This window comes from Oenanthe melanoleuca, chromosome 5, assembly GCF_029582105.1.
Source record: "Oenanthe melanoleuca isolate GR-GAL-2019-014 chromosome 5, OMel1.0, whole genome shotgun sequence".
NCBI lineage: Eukaryota > Metazoa > Chordata > Aves > Passeriformes > Muscicapidae > Oenanthe > Oenanthe melanoleuca.
Window position 1 is genome coordinate 8,043,510 of NC_079339.1, and position 22,154 is coordinate 8,065,663.

At 47.9% G+C, this 22,154-nt stretch overlaps 1 protein-coding gene across 1 annotated transcript; it reads left to right on the forward strand.

Annotated features, from left to right (window-relative positions):
• The first annotated feature begins 1,378 nt into the window (after window positions 1–1,378).
• Window positions 1,379–14,653, forward strand: LOC130253519 (acyl-CoA 6-desaturase-like). The gene is made up of 12 exons (XM_056492147.1): window positions 1,379–1,915; window positions 5,367–5,477; window positions 6,473–6,670; window positions 6,782–6,883; window positions 7,378–7,503; window positions 8,707–8,767; window positions 9,099–9,175; window positions 9,341–9,438; window positions 9,996–10,092; window positions 10,984–11,063; window positions 12,096–12,221; window positions 13,090–14,653. Exons 1-12 carry the CDS (start codon window positions 1,709–1,711, stop codon window positions 13,139–13,141), a joined length of 1,335 nt encoding a protein of 444 aa, XP_056348122.1. The 5' UTR covers window positions 1,379–1,708; the 3' UTR covers window positions 13,142–14,653.
• The last annotated feature ends 7,501 nt before the right edge of the window (window positions 14,654–22,154 follow it).

A 22,154-nucleotide genomic window follows, 5' to 3' on the forward strand; every position in this document is an offset into this window, starting at 1 on the left:
GGGCTTGGAGCAACATGGGATAGTGGAAGATTTCCCTGTCCATAGCAAAGGATTGGAACTAGATGGTCTTTAAGGCTCTTTCCCACCCAAATCCTTCTGTGATTCTATGGATAACCCTGTGTGTTGTTTGTGTTGTTTTTGTCCTTGCAACACCTCGCCTTGCGTAACCTACCGCCAGGAGTTGTGAACAATAAAGTGCCCCACGGCAAGGAAAAGATGGCAAAGATGGCATTATCCCACCTGTTAATAAAAACATGGCCTCAGGCAGCAGAGCTCAACCAGCTCTGCTTGTGCCACAGGAAAGCTGGGAAGTCTGGCAGCCACCAGCAGCAGCCTGGCAAAAATAGAGCAAAACAATGCAGATTTCGGGCAGAGCAGCTACAGCTCCTTTCTGAGCTCAGCAGTGAGAAGTGGGGTGAGAAGGCTGGGAGGGAAAAAGGCAGAAAAAGGGGGGAAAAGCAGAAAAAAGTATGAAAAAGAAGGGGAAAAGAAAAAAATAATAAAAATAGTAAAAAAGTTTTTTTAAAAGAGTAGAAATGGTAAAAAATAGTAAAAGGAGAGGGGAGGGAGGAGGAAGAGGTGGAAAGAGGGGAAGCAGGAGGAGAGGTGAAGGGAAAAAAGAGGGAAAAGGAGTGGAAGGGGAGAAGGGGGGAAGAGGAGAAGGGAGGAAAAAGGGGAAAGGGGGAAGAAAAGGGGAAAGAAATGACAAAAGGGGGAAAGAGGGAAGAAGGGGTAATGGGGGAAAGGGGGGGAAAGAGGAAAGCGGGAAAAAGGAAAGGGGGGAAAAAGAGGAAAAGTGGGAAAAAAAGAAAAGTGGGAAAGAGGAGAAGGAGGAAAAGGGGGATAAAGGGAGGAAAATGAGGGGAAAGGAGGGAAAGGGGGAAAGGTGGGGAGGGGGAGAAAAGGGAGGAAAGAAGAAAGGGGAGAAAAGGAAATGAAGAAAAATAAAAAAAGAAGAAAGAAAACAGGGAAAAGGAAGGGGGGAAAAGAAGGGGAAGAGCAAGAAAAATAACGCGGGAAAAAGAAAAAATGAAAAAAAAAAGGCGGGGGAGCCAAAAAATCTCGAGGACACGAAGCTCGGAGCGGGAGGAGGAGGAGGCGAGGGGCTCCCCCCGCGGTCCCGCTTCGAAAGATCGGGACGGGCCAATGGGCGGGAGTGGGAGGGCGGCGGGACAGCCGGGATTGGCGCTGGAGCTCGGCTGATCCCGGCGGGAGAGCCCCGGGCACCGAGCGGAGCACGGGGGGGATGCCCGGGAAAGGGGGGCGGGACGGGGGGAAAGGGGGAGATGCCCGCGGGGAGGAGGATGCTGAGTTTGGGGGCGGGAGGGAGGAGAGTGCCCGGAGAAAGGATGATGCTGGGAGAGGGAGGGGATGGGAGGGAGGAGAATGCCCGGGGGGGATGCCCGAGAGGGGGGGTGTGGGTGGAAGGGGCCGAGCTTCCCTCCAAACACAGGGCTATGTGCGAGGATAAAGTGCATCAGTGCGGGGACAGCCAGGCTAGGGGGCACTTCCGAGCAGGCGGAGAGAAGGAGAAACAAAGAGAAGGGAGGACATGAGCGAAGGCGAAGGGAGGGAGCAGGGGATCAGCTGAGTTCAATCCCGCCAGGAAAGCTCTTCCCCTCCGGCGCATCCCTGAGAAGGGCAGGGACAGGATTTCCCCCCTCCTCTCCCCCTCTGGCCAAGAAGACAAAGAAAACCGAGCGGCCCCATGGGGAAAGGGGGTGAGCAAGGGGGGGATTCGGGGGAGCCGGCGGCGCAGATCCGCTTCTACACCTGGGAGGAGATCCAGAAGCACAACCTGAGGACGGACAAGTGGCTGGTGATAGAGCGGAAGGTTTATAATGTCACCAAGTGGGCAAACAGGCACCCGGGGGGCCAGCGAGTCATCAGCCACTGCGCCGGCGAAGATGCCACGGTAAGGACCGACCCCCGCGGCTCTCCCGGCTCCAGCAGCATCCTCTGACAGCTCCTTCCCTCCCTGGAGGGAGCCAGCTGCCTGCTGCCCCCTGTCCCCGTCCCCCCAACACCTGCTGGACACCCGGGCTGCCCTTTGGCTGCTCCCAGCTTGCTCCAAGCGGGTGCAGGTCCCCCCCTGCAGCCGTGGTGTCTGGAAGATGGCTTGGTAGGGATGGCTCGGCTTAAATCCTGCCGGTTTGCCTTTGTCTACTGCTTGTGCCGTGCCTGCAGCCCTGAATTCAGGAGCCAAGTGTCCCGAATCTCCCCTTTTCCAGTGTGGAGCTTGTGACATGCAAAGTCACGCAGCCAGCACAGGGAGGGTTAAACAGAGGCCAGCCTGGGTCTCAAAGTTGCTTCTGTGAGGAGGCTTTAAAACAAGGAGCTTTTTTTTTTTTTTTTTTTTTTTTTTTCCTTTTCCCCAGGAGAAAATTCTCTTGAGAATTTGGTTACAGGTTGCTACAGAAAAGAGGCAGAAAAAAAAAAAAAGGGCAGCAAACCATTTGCTGCTGCTCCAGCTGCTCCTTCGCTGGGTTCAGCCGCCTCTCAGGTTTCAGCACCGTAAAAGATAAGAAACCAAACAACAACAGGAAAACCCCCAACCTTGAAAGAGGAACAAATTCGAAATAAATTGTTTGTTGTCTGGAGTTCCCCTCAAAACCACCTTCCTCAGAAGTGCATCCAGAGAGCATGTTCTCCCCTCAGGGCGTGTTAATGAAATCCAAGCTGCCTCTGAGCTTTTCCCAAAACATGCAGAAACCAAGCAGGAGCAGGAACTGCTGGTCTCCCATGGCTCCTGACACCTTAGCAAGGAGGAGGCTCCATGTGTGACAGAATTATTTGGCAGAACCTTCCCTTTCCATCAGCCCCACTTCCCTGCATCTTGTGGTTATTTTCCATTCTTTTCCTTGAAGCACTGAGCTGCATTTTGGCCCTTCTGTCCCTTTTCAGTAAATCCCCTGAATGAATAGCTTCCTCCCTCCAAAAGGTGGGCCTGGTTTTGCTTTCAACTGCTTATACACAGAGCTGCTGGAACAGGAGGAGTTTGACTCCCATGCCCAAGAATTTAACTCCAGTATCTCCATTAGCAACCAAAAAGCATCTGCTACTGCAGTTGTCTGGAATCCTTGAAAGGGAGGCTGAAACACAGGTTGGTGGTTCCAGGATTGCTGGTTCTCCTCCCACCTCCCCACACTCCATGAAGGCACGGCCCCAAAAATGCTCGGAAACTCTTAAATCACCATTCCAAGCACTAAACCAGGATTGGCATCAGTTCTGCAGCTCCCCTGTGGTGAACAACCATTTACAGGCAGAAAACCTCCTCTCATTCAGGGGGAGAAAGGCTTGGCCTTGACCCTGCTGGATATGGATTGGATTTCAGGAGGAAATATTTCCCTGGGAGGGTGCTGAGGCCCTGCCCAGGTTGCTCAGAGAAGCTGTGGCTGCCCCATCCCTGGAAGTGTCCTAGGCCAGGCTGGGTGGGGTTTGGAGTAACCTGGTCTATGGAAGATGTCCTTGCCCATGGCAGGGGAGTGGAATGAAATGATTTTTGAAGTCTCTTCCAACCCAAACCATTCCATGGGTCTCTGATGTTTTCAAACACAACATTTGAGTCTGGGCCAAGGTGTTTTGGTGTCACCTTGTGCACAGAACACAAAGGCAGGGACACTTTGCAGTGTCTCTGTCCCAGAGGTGTTGAGGGATGTAAAAGAAAATCCTTGTGCTGATTGCTCTAAGCACTCCCACTGCTCAAGTACAGCTCGTATCTCAATTATACAAAGCTTTTTTTTCTCACCAAAAGCAGCTGGAATAATTCCCACATCCCATAAAACACTTCAGCTTATTTGGTCAGTAGATCACGAAGTTGGGAGGTCAAGTTTCAATAGCACACAACATTTCCCAGGGATTATCTTTTCCCTTAAGCTTTTTTATCTCCTGCAGTATAAAACTGAGAACAATTCCAAAATTCAGGGGCTATCTTATATTTGGGACCTATTAGTACAGGAGCTTCATGAGATATACATAATAAAAATCCAATCCTTCCATAATTTGCAGGATCTCCAGGCAGTGAGCACCCAATCTTTTATTCACAGCAGTTAAGATAATACTGAATCAACATTTTTTGGTGTTCCTTATATAAAACTCTCTCTCTCTTTCCCTTTCTTCCCCCCCTCTCTTTTTTTTCCACCCCAAAACTGCAGAGCCTTGCAGTAGGCACAACCAGCTATTCATTTCCCCCCCCTCATTCTGCTTTTCCTTCCTCTTGCACATCTTCTGCAACTTGTTCCAGGGAGGAAAACAAGGAACCAGAGTCAGCATTTCAGTGACACATTTCTGGGTCCAAGTTTCTATTGATTTTGGTGGACTTTGGGCCTGAGGTCGTTGGCATTTTTGAACTCCAGACTTTTGATGGAGGGCAGCCCCCAGAAGGGTCAGCTGGACACAGAGGAAGCACTTTCCAGCCTGCTCTTTCTCTTTAGAGCCAGGAGGGAGATACTAGATGGTCCCTACAATTGTTAGGCAATGGGACAAAGGTGGAGCATGGTTCTCCTGACTCCTGTTTTTAATGATGTTTTTTTTTTTTTTCCATACTCTCTTAGCACTTAACCAATCTTTCCTGTTCTCCCAGGTGAATTCCAAGAGCTGACTCCATTTCTGTGCAGTGAGGAAAGGGCAAGGACAGAGTGAGAGTTTCTGATCTGGGTCAGCCCTCTGTCCCTGCAGCTGTCCTTGGGGTTAAAATTCCAACTGTGCTATGTGAAAGGATCTGGCCAAGATCTCACTGAGAGCATCAAGCACCTGTGGGATACAGGTGGACAAAAATATGTGGAAAGCAGAAGGAATAGAGAAAAAGAAGAGCCAGATAAATTCATGAATGCTAGGATCAAAATGATTCCACAAACAAGGCATTATTCTTCTGAAAAGTCACCACTTTTTTCCTCAGCTGTTTTACTGCTGGGATCTCCAGGCCTGGCCAAAACACCCAGGAATATTTTTGTGTTTGCAGTCACATCCAGCTTCAGTCACCACAGTCACCCCCTCTCTTGACTTGCCATGAGGAGCAGATTTTCCAAGGGTATTTATAACCTACGAGGGATTTGCACAAATTCCCCTCTGCCTACCTTCTAAGGGAATTAACAGGATTTAAGTATTTAGTTGCTTAGAAAGAATTTCTTGAGGTGCCTTTCACCATATGGCTGGATGCCATCCCAGGTCTCACCATTCCCAGGACAGCAAATTCATCAGGCTTTAGTGGAATTAATGTCCCAAAAAGTGATCACAGAGCTGGAGATCACCTGGCCCCACTTCTTCCACAAGTTCCACAACTACTGGAGGTGGGTGAGAGTGACACAGTGAATAGGAGGCATATCTTACTACTGGATCTTATGCAGTTCCTCCTGTTTCCACTCCAGGATGCATTCCAGGCCTTCCATATCAATCCCACCTTGGTGCAGAAGTTTCTCAAGCCACTGCTTATTGGAGAACTCGCTCCAGGGGAGCCCAGCCAGGACCGAGACAAAAATGTGAGTATTTATTCCCCAGCTGGGGCTCAGGCTGGCTATTCCCACCATTTTTTCCCTCTTGGGATGCTCTCCAGAGGGGGAGAGGAGTTCTCAGTGACTGAACATCTCCATATAGCCTTATTTTCATCCTGTTGTGGATTAAAATATGTGTGGAAAGAGAGTGACACTTTTGTCAGTACAAACCTTTTCTTCCCACAGAGCCACCAACAGCCAGTTTCTGGCAGCCCATTCCAGGCATCCAGGTTGGACTGAGCCCATCCTGAAGGGAAATGGGAACAGAGACGTGGAATGGGAAATGTGCACCAGCCTCTGGTGACTGTGGTCCCTTCTGTTGCTCCCTTGCTGGTGACCAAGCTCCAAAACACAAGTCCCCAAATGAGATGTCTCATTTTGGTGGCCTTGCTAAGGACCAGCAGCCACTGCCCATCCTCAGGGCAGCTCTGTATCCCTGCTCATCCATTATTCAGGCCCAGAGCGTGGCACAACTGGCTCTGGCCAGGAAACTCAATCCTGTCCTGTTGTTTGTGGCTGGCCATGATTGTGATAGATCTGTGTCACTCACAATGGAGGGGACAACGCTGGCCCCCAGTGACCCAGGAATGCTCCTCATGGATGGCTGCACAGGAGCTGGCCCATGGATTGAATGGATGACGGGTGATAGTGGGTGCTCATTATCAGAGCTCTGGAATTAGGCACAATAGCACTGAATCCCCTCTTGCTCCAGCTTCTCCTTATTGCTTAGGAAGCTCATTCAAACAAGAGCTATCAGGTGATGTGACACTCAACAGAGCTTGGATTACTCTCCTAGCTGCAGGTCCAAAAGGTCAGGATGTGGGCACAGACTGGCCAGGATGTTTATTCGTAGGAATACAGGGCAAAAAGCTGGAATATGGAGACAGGGTCCTTGGCATGCAGCTCATCCTTTCTCCATCTATCCTACAAGTCAGTCAGGCTCCCTTCCAAGCCTCACCCTGCTCTTGTCTGTCCTGTTGCAGTCCCAGCTGGTGGAGGATTTCCGGACCCTGCGGAAGACAGCGGAGGACATGAACCTGTTCCGAGCCAGCCCCTTGTTCTTCTCCCTTTACCTGGGCCACATCATTGCCATGGAAGTTTTGGCTTGGCTCATGGTTTCCTACTTCGGGACTGGCTGGATCACAACCCTCATCCTTGCCTGCATCCTTACAACTTCCCAGGTGACAAAGAGATCTTCCTCACACTCCCAATGTGCCCTCCATCTCCATTTCTTTCCTGCTTAGCTCTGATTCCCAATAGTTTCCTAACTATTTGATTTCCCCTCATCTCAGGCACAGGCAGGGTGGCTGCAACATGATTTTGGACACCTCTCTGTCTTCAAGAAGTCTTCCTGGAACCACATTGTCCACAAGTTTGTCATTGGACACCTGAAGGTAAAGGGAATTATGGAGCCAGGAAATGCTGGGAATGCATCACTTTGGCTGTGGCAGAGTAGGAAAGGGAGACTCTCAACCTTCCCAGAGTGAGCAGAGGCACAAGAAAAGTTGGTGACCACTGCCCATGGAGCAGCCTGGGCTAGTGGAAGGTGTCCCTGCCCATGGTAGGGGGTTGGGACTGGAGGAGCTTTACAGTCCCTTCCAACCCAAACCATTTCAGGATTTTCTGGGAAGACACAGTGACCTGTAACTCGCTCAGAGTGTATTTATTCCGTGTTCTTTCAGCACGGATGATCCTTTGGGATCCCTCTGGGAGCAGCAGTCTCATAGTAACCAATGACTCCACCAATCCCTGCTTGCTGCTCTTTCCCACTTTGGCCACAGACTGGGCCAAAAGGAACTTTTGTTCCTTTAGTTCCTATAAATGATTGGGTAATCCCACCTTGGGGGCAGCTCTCCATGGATGAAAACTCCTTGTTCTCCTTGCCCAGGGTGCCTCTGCAAACTGGTGGAACCACCGCCACTTCCAGCACCATGCCAAGCCCAACATCTTCAAGAAGGACCCAGATGTGAACATGCTGCACATTTTTGTCCTGGGAGACACACAGCCCGTTGAGGTGAGTAAAAGTGGGAAAAACTTGGGAACTGCTGTCCGAGAGGGCCTGGGAGAGTGGTTGCGCAAATCCAGGAGTTGGCTCCCATTGTTAGACATGACTTACACAGGCAGGACTTCCAGGAATGCTAGAAAGGAAATGCTTAATCCAGGGATTTCGTCTGTCTGACAGGAGTTTGGAGCCAACCCTTGGGCTGAGGAGCAGCATTGACTACTAATTCCCAATCCATTTCCTGTGCTGACCACAGGAGAAAGTGTCCTGGGTTAACTCGGGAAAAATAATGCAGATGGGATTGGAAAAAAAGCAAAAGGCCACTGAAGGCCACTTCATCCTTCTGGCTTGAAGTACCAATGTGAGGGGGAAATATGGTGTTCATCATTATTCCAGCAGGAGCATTTCAAAACTGACCTTTCATTTCCATAGCAAATATCTTCCCCCATCAAGTGATTTTAATTTTAATTCAATCCACTCTTCCAGAGCCAAAACATTTACTGCCTGCTTATAAAAACCTACCCAAAGCACTTAAATCATGGTGTTTTTCACAATGGAGCAAGGATTTCTATGGATTTATTTTTGTTTTAAAAACAAAACCCTAAGAAAATGGACAAGCAGCAAAGACAACACAGGGAAATACAACATTAAAAATGGCTTCTCAGCCAGATTTTGTATTATTGAGAAAGCAGACCATGGTTCTACTACTTAAACAAAAACCTAAACATTTGTGATAACAAGGAAAATTACATTTCTGCATCAAAATATCTGATATTAGGCCAGAATCAGTAAATTCCAATATTCTCACATTGGTATAAAAACCTTTTCCAAATGATGCCGAGCACATAGCCTTGCAGAGCTCAGCCCAGAGGGAATAATGCGCCTGATTTATTGGTGTTACAAGCTTTCCTTTCCAAAAAATCAGACTTTATGCTTATCACATTCATGTTAGTAAAGATGGAGGTGCTGGCATCTCTGCTCACAGACACAGTCATGGCAGAAGGTTAAGCGCATCAAAATTCCATCAAGTAAATAGAAATTATCTTTAAAAATTTACACAATGACAAAGTCAGGACATTTAATCACACCAAATCTCTTCTTACCCGCTGGTGGGGATCCAGTCAAAACTCCCTGATCAATAAACGAAGAATTACTGCAGAGAACCTGCTTTTACCTGGAAATGTCCAGGCTGAGCTGTCTCTTTGTGTCCTGCAGTATGGCAAGAAGAAGCTGAAGTACCTGCCTTACAACCACCAGCACGAGTACTTCTTCCTCAGTGAGTATCCACCCTCCTCTCTTCCCTTTTCATGGAATGCCACTTGTCCTTTCCAGCCCTCACTGTGTGAGCAGAGCAACTCCTCAAATCCCAGCTCATCCCACCCTTCCTCAGGATGCCATGCAGGTCCCAAAATCAGCTCAGGGATATCCAAGCACCTGGAACATCGCCCTGTAGAGCAAGGGAATGTAAAACAGCTGAGGCTGGGAATAACCTCCATGTGAGAGGCTCCATGGAAATACTGCATGTTCCCAGTTCCATGGAAGCAGTCCCTCATGTCACACACCTTCCCACCCCTCTGATGGCCAAACCATTTCCCTTTGCCTTGCAGTCTTCCCGCCTCTGCTCATCCCTGTGTATTTCCAAATCCAAATCATCTCGACCATGATCAGGCGCAGGTTCTGGGCGGTGAGTGAAACATTCCCTCCATCCTTGTGGGGTCTGGCTGGAAACTGGAGCAGAGAGGGAGGCCAGGGGGCAGGCAGGAATCACCCAGTGTTCCCAACATCAGCAGCAAGGGCGTGTTATCCAGGATGGGCAAAGTGAGGGCTGGTGTTTTCTCTGTCCCCCCAGGACCTGGCCTGGGCCATCAGCTACTACCTGCGCTACTTCATCACCTACATCCCGTTCTACGGCGTCCTGGGCTCCCTGTGTCTCCTCACGTTTGTCAGGTAGGGGAGCAAGGGCATCCCCTCTGCTCTCCCATCCCTCCAGTGCTGTTTGAGCCTGGCCTCAGCTCTGCTGTGTCCCACTGCTTCACTTCCCTGTCAGCATCTCTGAGTTCCAGCTCCTCTGGCACTCTTCTGCTTCTCCCCCTGCCCCATGATCGTCCAGGATTCTCCCCTTTCCTCATTCCCTGTTCTCACATACTGCTAATCTCACTTTGGTCATGGCTGGACCCTCCCAGAGTCCCACCCTCATTTCTTGCCACCTGCAGAGGTAATCCTGTGCATGCTTCAAGTCTGAAATCAAGCTGGAAAACTTATCACAACCAGCCTATTATTCCCAAAATTTCTGATGAAACTTAAAGTGCAAGGAAAAAAAAAAAAAAAAAAAGCAAAATTGCAAAATTCTGCTCTTGCAGAAAACAAGCCTGGAACAAGGATGATTCCAGGCAAGTCCTTGTCAACATCCATCCAAGTCTCTGCTGCTCCCTGCAAAGCCCACTCTAATTACCTGATGTCCTTACATATGGTAGAAATTGTCATGATTTTCCCTGGTTTTGCAGATTTCTGGAGAGTCACTGGTTCGTGTGGGTCACCCAGATGAATCACATTCCAATGGAAATTGATTCTGAGAAGCACAGAGACTGGCTGAGTTCCCAGGTAACTGGGAGGGGGGAAAACAACACCCCTGACTCACCCCAAAATGGGATTTACTCAGAGTGTGATAGTTACCACCACTCCTTACTAGGACAGAGTGTCTTGTCCATGACTTGTCCCATAAAGATGTTCTTCCCAGAGCCAGCAATGCTGGGGAAAGACATGGAATTCCAACGTTCTGCAATTATTTTGACAATCAAAAGGTTACCTGCTCCTGGAGGCAAGTTGAGAGTGGGGGTGACTGTGGTGAGTGAAGCTGGATGTGACTGTAAATCCAAAAAACATTCCTGTGTGGTTTGGCCAGGCCTGTAGATCCCAGCAACAGAACAGCTGAGGAAAAAAAGTTGACTCTTCATTTTGGAGCCCACCTTTTGTTCTGGCAGATGGGTGATTGAGTGCTCCCTTTCCTCTTCTTTATTCTAGAACCATATTCTTAATATTTTGGCAGTTCTGTCTCCCTGCAAATCCAAGTAAAATGTGTTAGGGAGTAACCCAATCAAAAATCTAGTTGAATTTTAAGAAAAAATATCTAATTTTATGATTATCAGTGGCAAGAATACCTAAGAAATATTCTCAGAATATTGCACTTAAAGCAAACTGGGCAATAACTACACGTGGATGGGGAAGCTTTGTGCCCGTGCATTTTCCTCCTGTTTCCCACCTTGGTACTGCTCTCAGCCCTCAGATCTCCAATGGGAGAGGCTGAGATTTAGGAATCTGGACTCGGGCTGCTACATCACTTCACCACCAGTGAGGGGGGATTAAAGCTCCCCTTGCTCCCCAGCGGGGCCAGCACAGCAGGCTCTGCACTCCCAGAGCTCCGGGAGGAGGAATTTCACCCTGATTTTGGGATGAGCCATCCCTAATCCTTACAGCTTTCTCTCTCCCTGGCAGATGGCAGCGACCTGCAACATTGAGCAATCCTTTTTCAATGACTGGTTCACCGGGCACCTGAACTTCCAGATCGAGCACCAGTGAGTGCAGAGCCGGGATCACAAGGGCAGTGCCAGCTTGTCACAGCCCAGGGGAGGGAATTGCTAGGTGGGGCAGGGTTGTATGCCAAGGAAACAGAGTCTCAGACTACACAGCTGTGGAAGCTGTCCCTGGAAGTGCTCAAGCCCAGGCTGGATGGGGCTTGGAGCAACCTGGGATAGCGGAAGGTGTCCCTGCCCATGGCAGGGCAGGAACTGAATGAGCTTCAAGACCCCTACCCACCCAAACCATTCCAGAATAGTCTGCTTCTCTTACAGCCATGACATTTTCCTCTCTTTCTTCAAAGCTTCCACTCTCACAGCCTTAATTTAGAGTTTAATTAGGAGTCATCATTATGCATCTACCAGTTATGAAGGCTGTGGGCTCAAATCCCAAATCAAGCATCCATCTCAAAAAACTCCCCTCCCCTAAAGCATTCCAGTGTTTTATAGAGTGTGGGAATGTGTAGGATGCTGGGTACTAGATTCCAGAAAAAATATGGAAAACAGGGCCATATGGACAGTCTGTTGCCAATGGCAACAGCAAATGTAAAAGAAATGGCTTTTAGGGTGAAGCTGGCTGGTTTGGGAGTCAGTTTAGGAAATCTCCATGGAAGAGCACAGGGCAAGGTGTCCCCAGAATCCTTCTTTACCTGCTCCCAGAAGTGGAAAAGCAGGTCACTGGGAATTCAGTTCAAGAAACAATTATTCCCAGAAGAGTGGGCAGCCATCTCTGAGGCTGTTCTCTCACTCCTGCCTCCCTCTCATTGCACTTGTGTCCCTTCTGGCACAAACTGGCTTTCAGCGTGTCCTGAGCACGGCTTTGCTTTGGGGCATGACAGGAAAATCAGTTTTCACCACCTCCTTGAGACAGAGGAGTGTAAAGCAGGGGTGTCTCTGTGCCTCCCTTCCTTTGTTTGTGCAGCTTGAGGAGGAGCCCAAGGATGGGCCCCTGAGGATGCAAACCCTAATGCCCATCCCTTGTCGCTTGTCTCAAGAGTTTTCTCAGCTTTGTTTTCACTCTCTCCTCTCCAGCCTGTTTCCAACAATGCCACGCCACAACTTCTGGAAGGTGAAGCCTCTGGTGAAGTCTTTATGTGCCAAGTATGGAGTCCAGTATGAGGAGAAGCCTCTTGGGAAAGCATTTGTAGACATTGTTGGGTAAGGTCCCCCCGATCGCACCTGCAGCTCATTCTTCCATGGACACCTGATATTTTCTAGCACAGAGGAAAAAAAACCCTTCAGAAATTTTTGTTGCTGCTATCAAAGTTCCAGACACTTGACCTTTAGATGAATACAAACCTGATCGTGGCATGTGGGGATATGGTGGCTCAGCAGTGCTGGGGTTGATATTAGAGGGCTTTTTCAGTCTTAATGATTGTGATTCTTACACCATCCTGTTCTGGCAGCTGGTGGCTCCTGCTGGAGGGAGCTGCCAGCGGATCTCCTGCTGCAAAGTGAGATGAATCAAAGGGAAACAGGTCAAGTTACAGCCCCTGCTGTGTCCCCTGAGAGCTCTGCCAGCAGCAACAGGCAATTCCCTACAGGCAGAGCTGGAGTCGAGTCTAACAGCCCTTGTCAGCAGCCTTGGTGTTAATGCTGCTGTCTCAGTTACTCCCAGGGGAATAATTCATGGCAGGGAACATGAGCTAGCTCTGCAGTCCAGGCACCGCCTGCAGATTAAAGTGTGGTGGCCACAATGGGCAGCAGAGCGGGTTCCAAACCTGCTTTTGTGCTCAAATCCAGTTAGGACAGGGACACGCAGCACTAAGGCAGGGTGGAGTGAATCCTGAAGGCTCCCAGGAGAATTTAAAGCCCCTTCCAGTGCCTAAAAGGGCTCCAAAGGAGCTGGAGAGGGACTTTGGATGAGATCTGTAGTGAGAGGACAAGGGGGAATGGCTTCACACTGACAGAGGGTGGGTTCTATGAGTGTGATCCTATGGTTGATATTCAAATTCAGTAACAGCCTTCATTGCAGGAAAAACACGACAAAAGCAAGATTCCCAAACTTCTCCTCTTCTTCCCACAGGTCCCTAAAGAAATCTGGAGATCTCTGGCTGGATGCTTATCTCCATAAGTGATCATGAATCTTTCTGGGGAGGTGTGAGTGACCGGGAGGGATGGGGGGGCGTGGGGGGGGATCACACTTGTGTGTTTTACTCTCAGATCTGTCTAAATCCATGGTTGGAGGGGAGTTTCCTGTCTTGTCAGCTGCTTCTGGTGCAGGCCCAGGCAACCTGTTTAATCCAGGCAGATTTAAAATGTGCTCCAGAGGGTAGAAAGCGAGGCCAGCAGTGCAAGGAACTGAAGGTTGGGAGAGGATGATGAGGAATGTTTAAAAAAGGGGCATTAATATCTGACCTTGACCTTTTCACAAGACTCGTTCTCATTCTGCCTAAACCACACAAACCCTGATTCACACTGAAGGGTTTTTAGATCTCAATGAGTGTTTGCAATCCAAGGACACCCCAATCAGCTCATGCCTCTTTCCCGTGTTTGTGTAGAAGAGGAATGACATCCCAGGGGATCGGCAGCTGCTGGACTGTGCTCCCAGCCCTGTCCAGCTCCCAGCTCCCTGCTTTGCCTCCTTCCTTCTCTAATCACAGCATCCCTTCAGTGCCAGCTGTGACCCTGGCCCTGCACAGCTAACCCCTAATCACAGCAGGGTTAACATGGCCGAGTTTTAGGATCAGCCCCTCTTCCCAGGGGGCGGTAGATTTCTGGGTTTAAACAGCAAAATGTCTCCTTTAGGAGAGGGTTTGTTTTCTCTTTAATGAGCAGCAGGTCTGGCACAGGGAATTGCCAGCAAATCACACAAAAGACCAAAACAATCACACAAGCAAAACGTGCTAATTGCTCCTCAGTGCTGCAGGGGAACCACAAATGGCCTTTTCACCATCCTGCCCTGCAGAAACCCCGAGTTCTGCCTGCCTGCACATGCCTGGCAGGCACCGAGCCTCCTCCTGCCTGCCCCAGGCCAGGAGCCGTGGCACTGCTCACCCTTCCCTTGGGAACAATCACAGGAGAAAAGGAGTTCTCCCTGCACAAGGAGGAGCTGCTCAGACAGTCGATCCCAGCTGGAATCAGCTCTGGAATCAGGCTGTGCTGCTGATGTGAGACCTTTGGGGAGCCCTCTTACATGTTGTCTAAAACTCAATTACCAAAATTCACTACTGGCTTATCGGGAGATATGGTTGAACAGCTTCCAGGTGCTTCTGGAACAGGTAACCTGACCCCAAATAAATCCAGGGCTTCAGGTTCAGCTGCAACACAACAGAAGGGATATTTGGTTTAGGTCAAAGGGCTATGGTTCCAAAAGCAACCTCCAGCTCCAGCATCTGCCTCCGTGCTCCCTGGAAACACCAGAAGGGAGACTCTGGTTACTTTGCATGCCTCATTACTTCCCTCAGCTCTGAAACTGGATCTTCTCTATCACATCCCTGAATCCTAGCAGCATCCCACAGAATCAGCAAAGGTGCTTCATCATGAACAGAAACGACTCTGGGACTGTGGCCAGCATTCCAAAGAAAAAAAAAATGTATTCCCTCCCTGTCTTCTTCGGAGAATAAAATGAGATTTTATCTTTGCTTACAGATGGGGAATTCAGCATCTTGCAACTTCAGCAAGCAGTACTTATGGTTTGTAAAGGGCATGTGCTGGGGGTCTTGCTCACCCAAGTACCACCAGGAATGTTTAGGGTGAAAAGCTACATAAATAAATCCTTCTGGATGCTGTGATTTCCCAGGCAGGTAGTAAGGAGCTAGCCTGGAATTTGGCTAATCTCATCAGGACTGCCTTAATTTCTGCATCCCTTCCTTGAATGTACCTCACTGTGCTCTAGCAAGGATGACCATGAGCACAGTGGCATCAGCAGTGCAAACTTTTAAATATCCTTATTCTTCTGACAGCCCTTGGGTTTTTTTTGTCTTCTTTCCAGAGCAAATGTTTTCCTCCTTTGCCCTGTCCCCTTCTTCTCTTCTCACCTTTCTTCTTGGGAAACTGCTTTGGTTGATCTTGGGGAAAGATCAGCTCTTAGGCAAATGGGCATTTTTTTCCCAGAAAAACCTTATTATTTTTTCAGGCAAAGCCTCTCCAGCTCATATAGCTTTTTCTTCTGTTTCAAAAAAAAAAAAAAAAAAAAAAAAAATCCCAGCTTTCAATCTTGGAATTTGAGCTGTTTTCTATGTGCTATGATTCCTTGTCGACACCTCATCCCTGCAAGTGTTCCAGGCCAGGCTGGATGAGATTTGGAGCAACCTGGTCTAGGAAAGGTGTCCCTGTCCATGGCAGGAGGGTGGAACTGGATGATTTTTATTGTTCCTTCCAACCCAAACCATTCCAGGATTCTACAAACTCTCCACTTTTTAACTGGAGTAGGTCAAAGAAGGAGATCCCTGACTAAAAGCCCTGGAAGTCTGGATCAATCTGCTTTGTTATCATTGTTCTTCAAATAAAATCAGGTTTATCTGGAGATATTCCAGAAGTTTCAGTAAGACTGGAAATGTAGATGGATATAAAATTCTCATGAGCTTTGTCTTCAATAAGGCAGAAATGAGTGAGACACGAGCAGGTTAAAATCTGCCATCAAAATGACCAAAACACAGAATTTTCAAAACAGCTTTGCCCAGCTTTCTGAGGACTCTTAACTAACCAGTTTCTCTGTAAATAATGAGGTGAAATTTTGCCCACTTTCTGTCTTGATAGAGGTCATTCATTTGCACTGTAATGAGACACAAACATGAAAAAAACCCTAAGCTAGTAAGAGGTGCTGGGAGCCTGCCAGGGTTTACTGAGCCCAGCTACACCACATGGCAATGTGGAGCTGGAAACACAGAGCTGGTTTCAGGGCAGAGAATCAAACAGCCAGGGAAGGATGGGATTTGTTCTCCCCACTCACTGTGGGGGACTGGAGGACCAGGGTGATGGAGGATGCCAGAAGAAAGCACAAACTGCAGCAAAGAGAAGCCTCTGGGCGTGTTTTGGGAGGAGAATGAGAGATGGGAGAAGCTTGGGAAGGTCAGGAGTTGGGGAGGGATGCATCAGAGTGGGAGAAAAAATACTGAGGGGTGAAAGAGGAGAAATTTGGAATCAGGTGTCCCATAATCTCCCAGGACGGCTGGAATTGCCTGGAAGGCTGTGCTGGAGACACGGGGCAGGACAGGGCAGAGCTGGGGCTCAGAGGGGGTGGCAAGGACTGGTGGCATCCACAGGAACCTTGGAGTGAGCTGGATCTCACACTGAGCCCCCCCTCCCACAGCTCTGGCAGCAGGGACTCACTGCCCCCATTCCCAGGGACAGGCACAGTGGGAATTAGGGGACTTCCCTTGGAGTTTTCCCTCCAAGCATGGATTTGAGGAGTCTAGATCCCAATTGCTCATTGAAATAGGGCTTGGGAAGCTCGTCAGGACCCATGTCCAGGCACCACCATTCCCTACTGCAGGGGCTGAGCTCTCTGGCTGGATTTGAGGTCTTCATTAGGGCAAAGACATCCTTTGCAGTAGATGCTTTCCCAAGAAAGCCTTCCTAACAAAGCCCTAACATTTCCAATGTTAAAACAGCAAACCCTCATTCCTTATAGGACAGCTTCTGGCTTTTTTTAATTCTTAAAAAAAAAAAAAAAAAAAAATTAAAAATCCAGTAACTCAAAAAGAACATTTTTTTTTTCCTTGTGTATTCTACCACTCAATAAAATCATAACTATTTGTTGACCATACAATGCTTTATGTGTTTTTTTCCAGAGTCACTGGTGCTCTCAGGAATTTGTTCCTCTCGGAGTGCCTTCTGCCATACAAACCCACAAGCAGGTGGCATGGAGATGCCAACAAAGCAAGTCAGGACATTTCTAGGGTGGGAATGTTGCCAACCAGGTTTTGCTCTGAGATCAAAAACATGTTCAGATTCAGAATTGTAAAGAGTCAGGGTAGGATTTGACATAAAGGGTGATTTGAGCTCCAATTTCAGATTTAGCCTTGTAGCTGTTTTTTTCCTAGTAGTTCAAAATCAGATCCCAAGCCAAGAACACTGTGGAAGCAAACTAAAAAGGACCTGGGATCAGACTTGCTTATTATGGCTTCCCTTGGTGTTCCTGGGGCTTTTTATGCAGGAGCTGTTAGCCAGTGAGTGTGGAAAGTCCTTTTTCCACTTCACATAGTGAAATGAGTGGAATTGCTTTGATACCATTGACTTTAGTAGCACAGATGGATGTCTTTATTAGCCTTCACAATCTCAAGATCAGTGCTGCTGCTTCCCCTCATCCTGGGAGCAAACACCAAAGGAAAGGAGATTTACCGTCAAAGATTTGCCTGGCCACTCAAACTCTGCCTCCAGACTGTCTGAAGAGGCAGCTGAGAACAAAATTGTTGTGAAAACTTCATAGAAACATTTTACAGTTTTTTTGAAGTCCATTTTGTGCCCATTCATGGCTGTTCCTGGGGTGTGGTGGGCACCCTGCAGCAGCTTTTCCAACCCACAGCTCCACCTGATGTTTTTGTGGGTTTTGGGTTGACACCAGCAGTGGATTTCAGGTCAAAACTGTCTTGAGGTCAGCCCAGAGGCTTTAACAGAGCTGATTCTGCCAAATGAACCCACTGAAACTGGTCCCATCAGGTGGAGGGGCAGACAAAGGAAACTCACAGGCAGGGTCAGGAGACAGAGTGATGGCTGGATTATCCTTATCTGTCCCATAAAACCAACACTGGAGCTTGCCAAAGTCCATAGGAATTGCTCCATAGGCAGAAAATGACCCCATTTTTAGGGCTTTCATTTAATTCCAGAATAAACAGGTTCCCCTAATGCAAACACAGGGGGCTCTTACACAAAAATTAACTGCTACAAATCAATAGCTTCATCTGTGAACAATATTGCTTTAAAAAAAAAATCATGTTTTACTTACTCTGCAAGGGCCCAGTTCTAGAGGTTTCAGGAAACTTCTTCACAGCATAATTTGTGTGTGGCATCAGCATGAGGAGAAATGGCTTCATGGTGTTCAGATGTTCAGTTTTTATCCCCTCCAAGCTGGGCTTGAACACTTCCAGGGATGGGGCAGACACATTTGTGAGCTTCCTTCTTGCAACAGGCTTTTAAAACTTTGCTAAAAAATAACTAAGCCAAACAATACAACAGCAAGGTCAGCCTCTGAAAAACTCTCAATTTTTTTCCAGTGTTCGTGCTGGGTTATATCATGTTATTATATATATTCTATTGAAAAATTAGCCTAAATTCCTCAAATATCACATAGAAACACTTCCATACTGAGTACTCCCTACACCATCCCTCTGTCCTGGGAATTCTACAGAACAGGGCATTGTTGGAGCTGCTGTAAGGTGAATTTTCCATTCACATTTTCAGCCACACACTTATTATCCATTTGGAAACCATGTTGTAAAGAGTATGAAGGGAAAAATCCAGAATTCCAGGAATCATTTCCCATAGCAGAAAATAAAATATAATAAGTATAAATTATATAAAATATAATAAGTATAAATTATATAAATAAATCATAATATAAAATAAAAATAAAGGTGTTATCTACCCCCCACAGAGGTTGGAGGGTACAAAAGTTTCACTGGGGTGAATGATGATGTGTTCCAAAATATCCTGTGTCAGAGCTTTTGTGCCTTCTGCCAACCACTGAGGTTTGAAGGTCAAGCCAGGCTGCTCAGGTCAAGGGAGGCTCAGCAGAAACTCGAGAAAGGAGTGGGAAAAGGCCAACAAGAAGGATCCTCACCTGAAGCACCACCTTCGCCTGCAGCATCCTCCTGAGCACAGTTAGGTAACTCCCCAATTTCTTGGCCAGGTGCTGGCTGGGATGACAATGAGAGGATTAATCACAGTAATTGCCTGTGTGATTGCACCCATCCTCCTTGGAATGGGTGTGGTTGATTCACTTTGCCTGATTAATTTAATTGGCCTCAATTAGCCTGGCCTTCATTAAGCAGCACTTGTTTTTTTATAAAATGTAGGAGCTATATTGCACATTCTTTGTGTGTTTTGCTCCCTTATTGCTTACAGATGCCCGATAAAACCTGGGAGTTTGGGTTCTGAGCTGAAGATGCTGTTGTTTTCCCAGCTGGAGTCAGTTCCTGGTCCAGCATTTCCAGGTACATAATTCAGAGTTGAAATTATCACCCTTTGCAAGTCCACAAACCTTTAGGCCACACTTACAACCCCAAATGGAGCAAAGCAGCACAGCCTGTGCTTCACCATCATCACCCTGGGGAGGGGAAATAAAGTGTGAACAGAAATCAAAGTGCTGCTGCAATGCCAATTCCATGCCTTGCTCGTTCTTGTCTCCCCATCACGCTGGAGCTCACAGAGTGCTAAAACTGAACACCTGATCTGGAATGCAAGTGAAATGGAATCCAACAGCACTAGAGGGCAAGGAATGGTGAAACCACAGTGTTCCAGCAGCATTCCAGCACCATGACTCCTTCCACATCCCTGCAGAAAATCAACAGCTCCACAGTAACAGAATGTCTGGGCTTGAATGGTGCAGCAGGAGCTTCTAGGCAAGTCAGGAGCTGGATGATCTTTAGAGATCCCTTCCAGCCCAAACCATTTCCTGGGAACGTTTCTTTGGGCATAAAAATAAAATAAAGAATTAAAAGCAAAGAGATGTTGAGCCGGCTCTGTCCTGTGATGCACAAATGAATCAAACACAAAACAGGACAGAGATTAAGAAGCAATTTCCTTTCTGCAATGTCTCTAAATGGAGAGGAACAGTTTTTAAGGTCTCTATTGAAATATTTAGTAAAGGGTTTCAGAGAAGCTCTCCTGGATGTGATGGTGTTGGGACAGGGATGAGTCCCAAAGCTGCAGTAAGATAGAAGGTTTAAGTTATTTGTGTATTTTGAGTGTGTAAAGCCAGGCTTTTCAAACCAACATGGTGAGGAGAAAGTAGCCATGCCCAACTGCTGACAAAAGAAAAAATGGAAAATGTTTTTTTGGGTTTTTTCCCAGCTCAGTCGGTTCAGGCACTACTCAAACACAGTCCACGAGGTCTTCTCCACATACACATCATTCCATTGTGAAATGAATCAGATTTGGAACCCAGTTTCCCTCTCCTATTAAGGACTATTGTCTGCCAGAGCTGTCAAGATTTTGGGGGGGTTGCAACACTTCCCTTGAGCAAAAGTTCCGTGGGACCATCAGACGCTGCTCCAGCTCTCTTGAGACACGATTTATCACTGCCCTCAGTTTGATGGGAAGTTGGATTGGTGCTTCCCTCCTTCCTCCTGGCTTTGCCAGATGGCACTGGTGACCTGACAAAGGGGAAGGTCACCAAAGACAAGGGACAAGTCACCTCTCTTCAGGTGCTGATGCAGAAAGAGCAAAGGTGTCGCTGAGCTGTGACCCACATATAATAAGTGTCCATTGGCATGAAGCACCTTAAATTGATTCTAAGGTGATTAACAGAGCAGAATTAGAACAGTGAGCCAGGGGAATTAAGGGCAGGGAGCTGCCCTTGAGCCAATCCCATGGCCACATCTGCCAGAGGGAAGCCTGCAGCCCCAGATCCAGAGAGGGAGCAGAAACTGGAAGCATTAGCAGAGTTAAGAGGTCAGGATGTTCTGTGTGCCCACACGGATATCCCTGGAATCTCTGTGAGCAGCACAGGACTGAGTGCTAGGGTTTGCACTGCCAAGCTTCCTGGGGAACACCTTCAGCTTCCCTCTCTGGCACAGTCCCATGGGGAGCTGTTTTGGGACTTCTACTCCTGCACAAACGGCTTTTCCATCACTGGAGTCACTTGTAAGTAACCAGATTTGTACCAGTGGTTCAGCTTTTCCAGTGCAGCTGATGTTTTCTCCTACAAGTGGAATAATTTCAAGATTAAGCCAAAGAAAAGCTAAGGACTGCCTTTTCCTGCCTCAACTTTCCCTGTTCCATCATTGCAGCCGGCACTACTTCATCACCTGAGCCAGGACACCACAGGCAGCTCAGATTTATCACAGAATTCCAGAATGGTTTGGGTTGGAAGGGATCTCAAAGCTCACCTCATTCCGAACCAGGACACCTTCCACTATTCCAGGCTGCTCCAAGCCCCATCCAACCTGGCCTTGGACACTTCTAGGCATACAGGGGCAGCCACAGCTTTTCTGGAAAACCTGTCCCAGGGCCTCCCCACCCTTGCAGGGAAGGATTTCTTCTCAATATCTCATCCAAATCTACACTCCTTCATCTTAAGGCCATTCCAAAGCCATTTTTTCCTTCTTCCCCTCACATCCAGCCTCACAATTAGGCTGAATCTCATTTTCTCTACATTCCCTTTCCTTCCTAATCCATTCCCAAAAGAGATGAAACATTCTCTGGAATATTATATAAACCAGCACAAAGTCCAGCTGCCTTCTCAGCCTGGCTGAAGCCAACCTTCCAGCTCATCCCAGTGAGCCTTGCACAAACATGGGAATATTGACATGATAAACAGCAAATCTGACCTCTTGGCTCCCAGCACTGGTGGCACCACAGGGATTTGCTCCTATTAGGAACGGGTTGCCTTGCAGAGCTAGCCAGCCCCAGCCCTGGGTGCCACGTGCACACTGAGAGTTGTGCCAGGACATCTGACTTTTCCTGGCAGGCCACACTCCCTGAATGTCCAAAACAACTGGAACTTCCCCGTGGCTGGCCCAGTTCTGCAGGGATCCTCACTGCTTTGATGGATTCATCCTAGAGGAAGGCTGGGAAAGCTTGGGAAGTCCTGACTTTTCTGAGGCCAGCTCTTTATCTTCTCTATTTTCCTTGATTGAACTTGTAGAAAATAATAATATCAACCACAAAGAAATCTTTCATTTGTTGGCTCCTAGGAACAGGAACCGTTCATCTCTGTGGGTGTGCGGGGACAGCCTGACCGGCTGTGCAAAGACAGCCTGATTTACAGCCCTAAGCAAACCTGGAGTAATTCCACAGGCAGGGAAAGGACACAGCCAGCAGACACAGGGAACTGCCAGGAGCAATCAAATCTCTCTGGTCTAAATCCCGGTTTCTCAAATAGTAATATCCAAATGCTTAAAAGCAGCTAATTGTACACAACACTAACCTCCAGCACCATCCAAATATCCCTTTTCTCTCCCAAACTTGAGGGAAACAGGGATGAAA

What these genes read in the sequence shown, in the direction of transcription:
- LOC130253519 (XM_056492147.1), top strand. Translation starts at nt 1,709, where the DNA reads ATGGGGAAAGGGGGTGAGCAAGGGGGGGATTCGGGGGAGCCGGCGGCG. An exon ending in TGTCTCCTCACGTTTGTCAG is followed by an intron (nt 9,439 to 9,995) that starts GTAGGGGAGCAA and finishes CTGGTTTTGCAG; the next exon opens with ATTTCTGGAGAGTCACTGGT. An exon ending in AACTTCCAGATCGAGCACCA is followed by an intron (nt 11,064 to 12,095) that starts GTGAGTGCAGAG and finishes TCTCCTCTCCAG; the next exon opens with CCTGTTTCCAACAATGCCAC.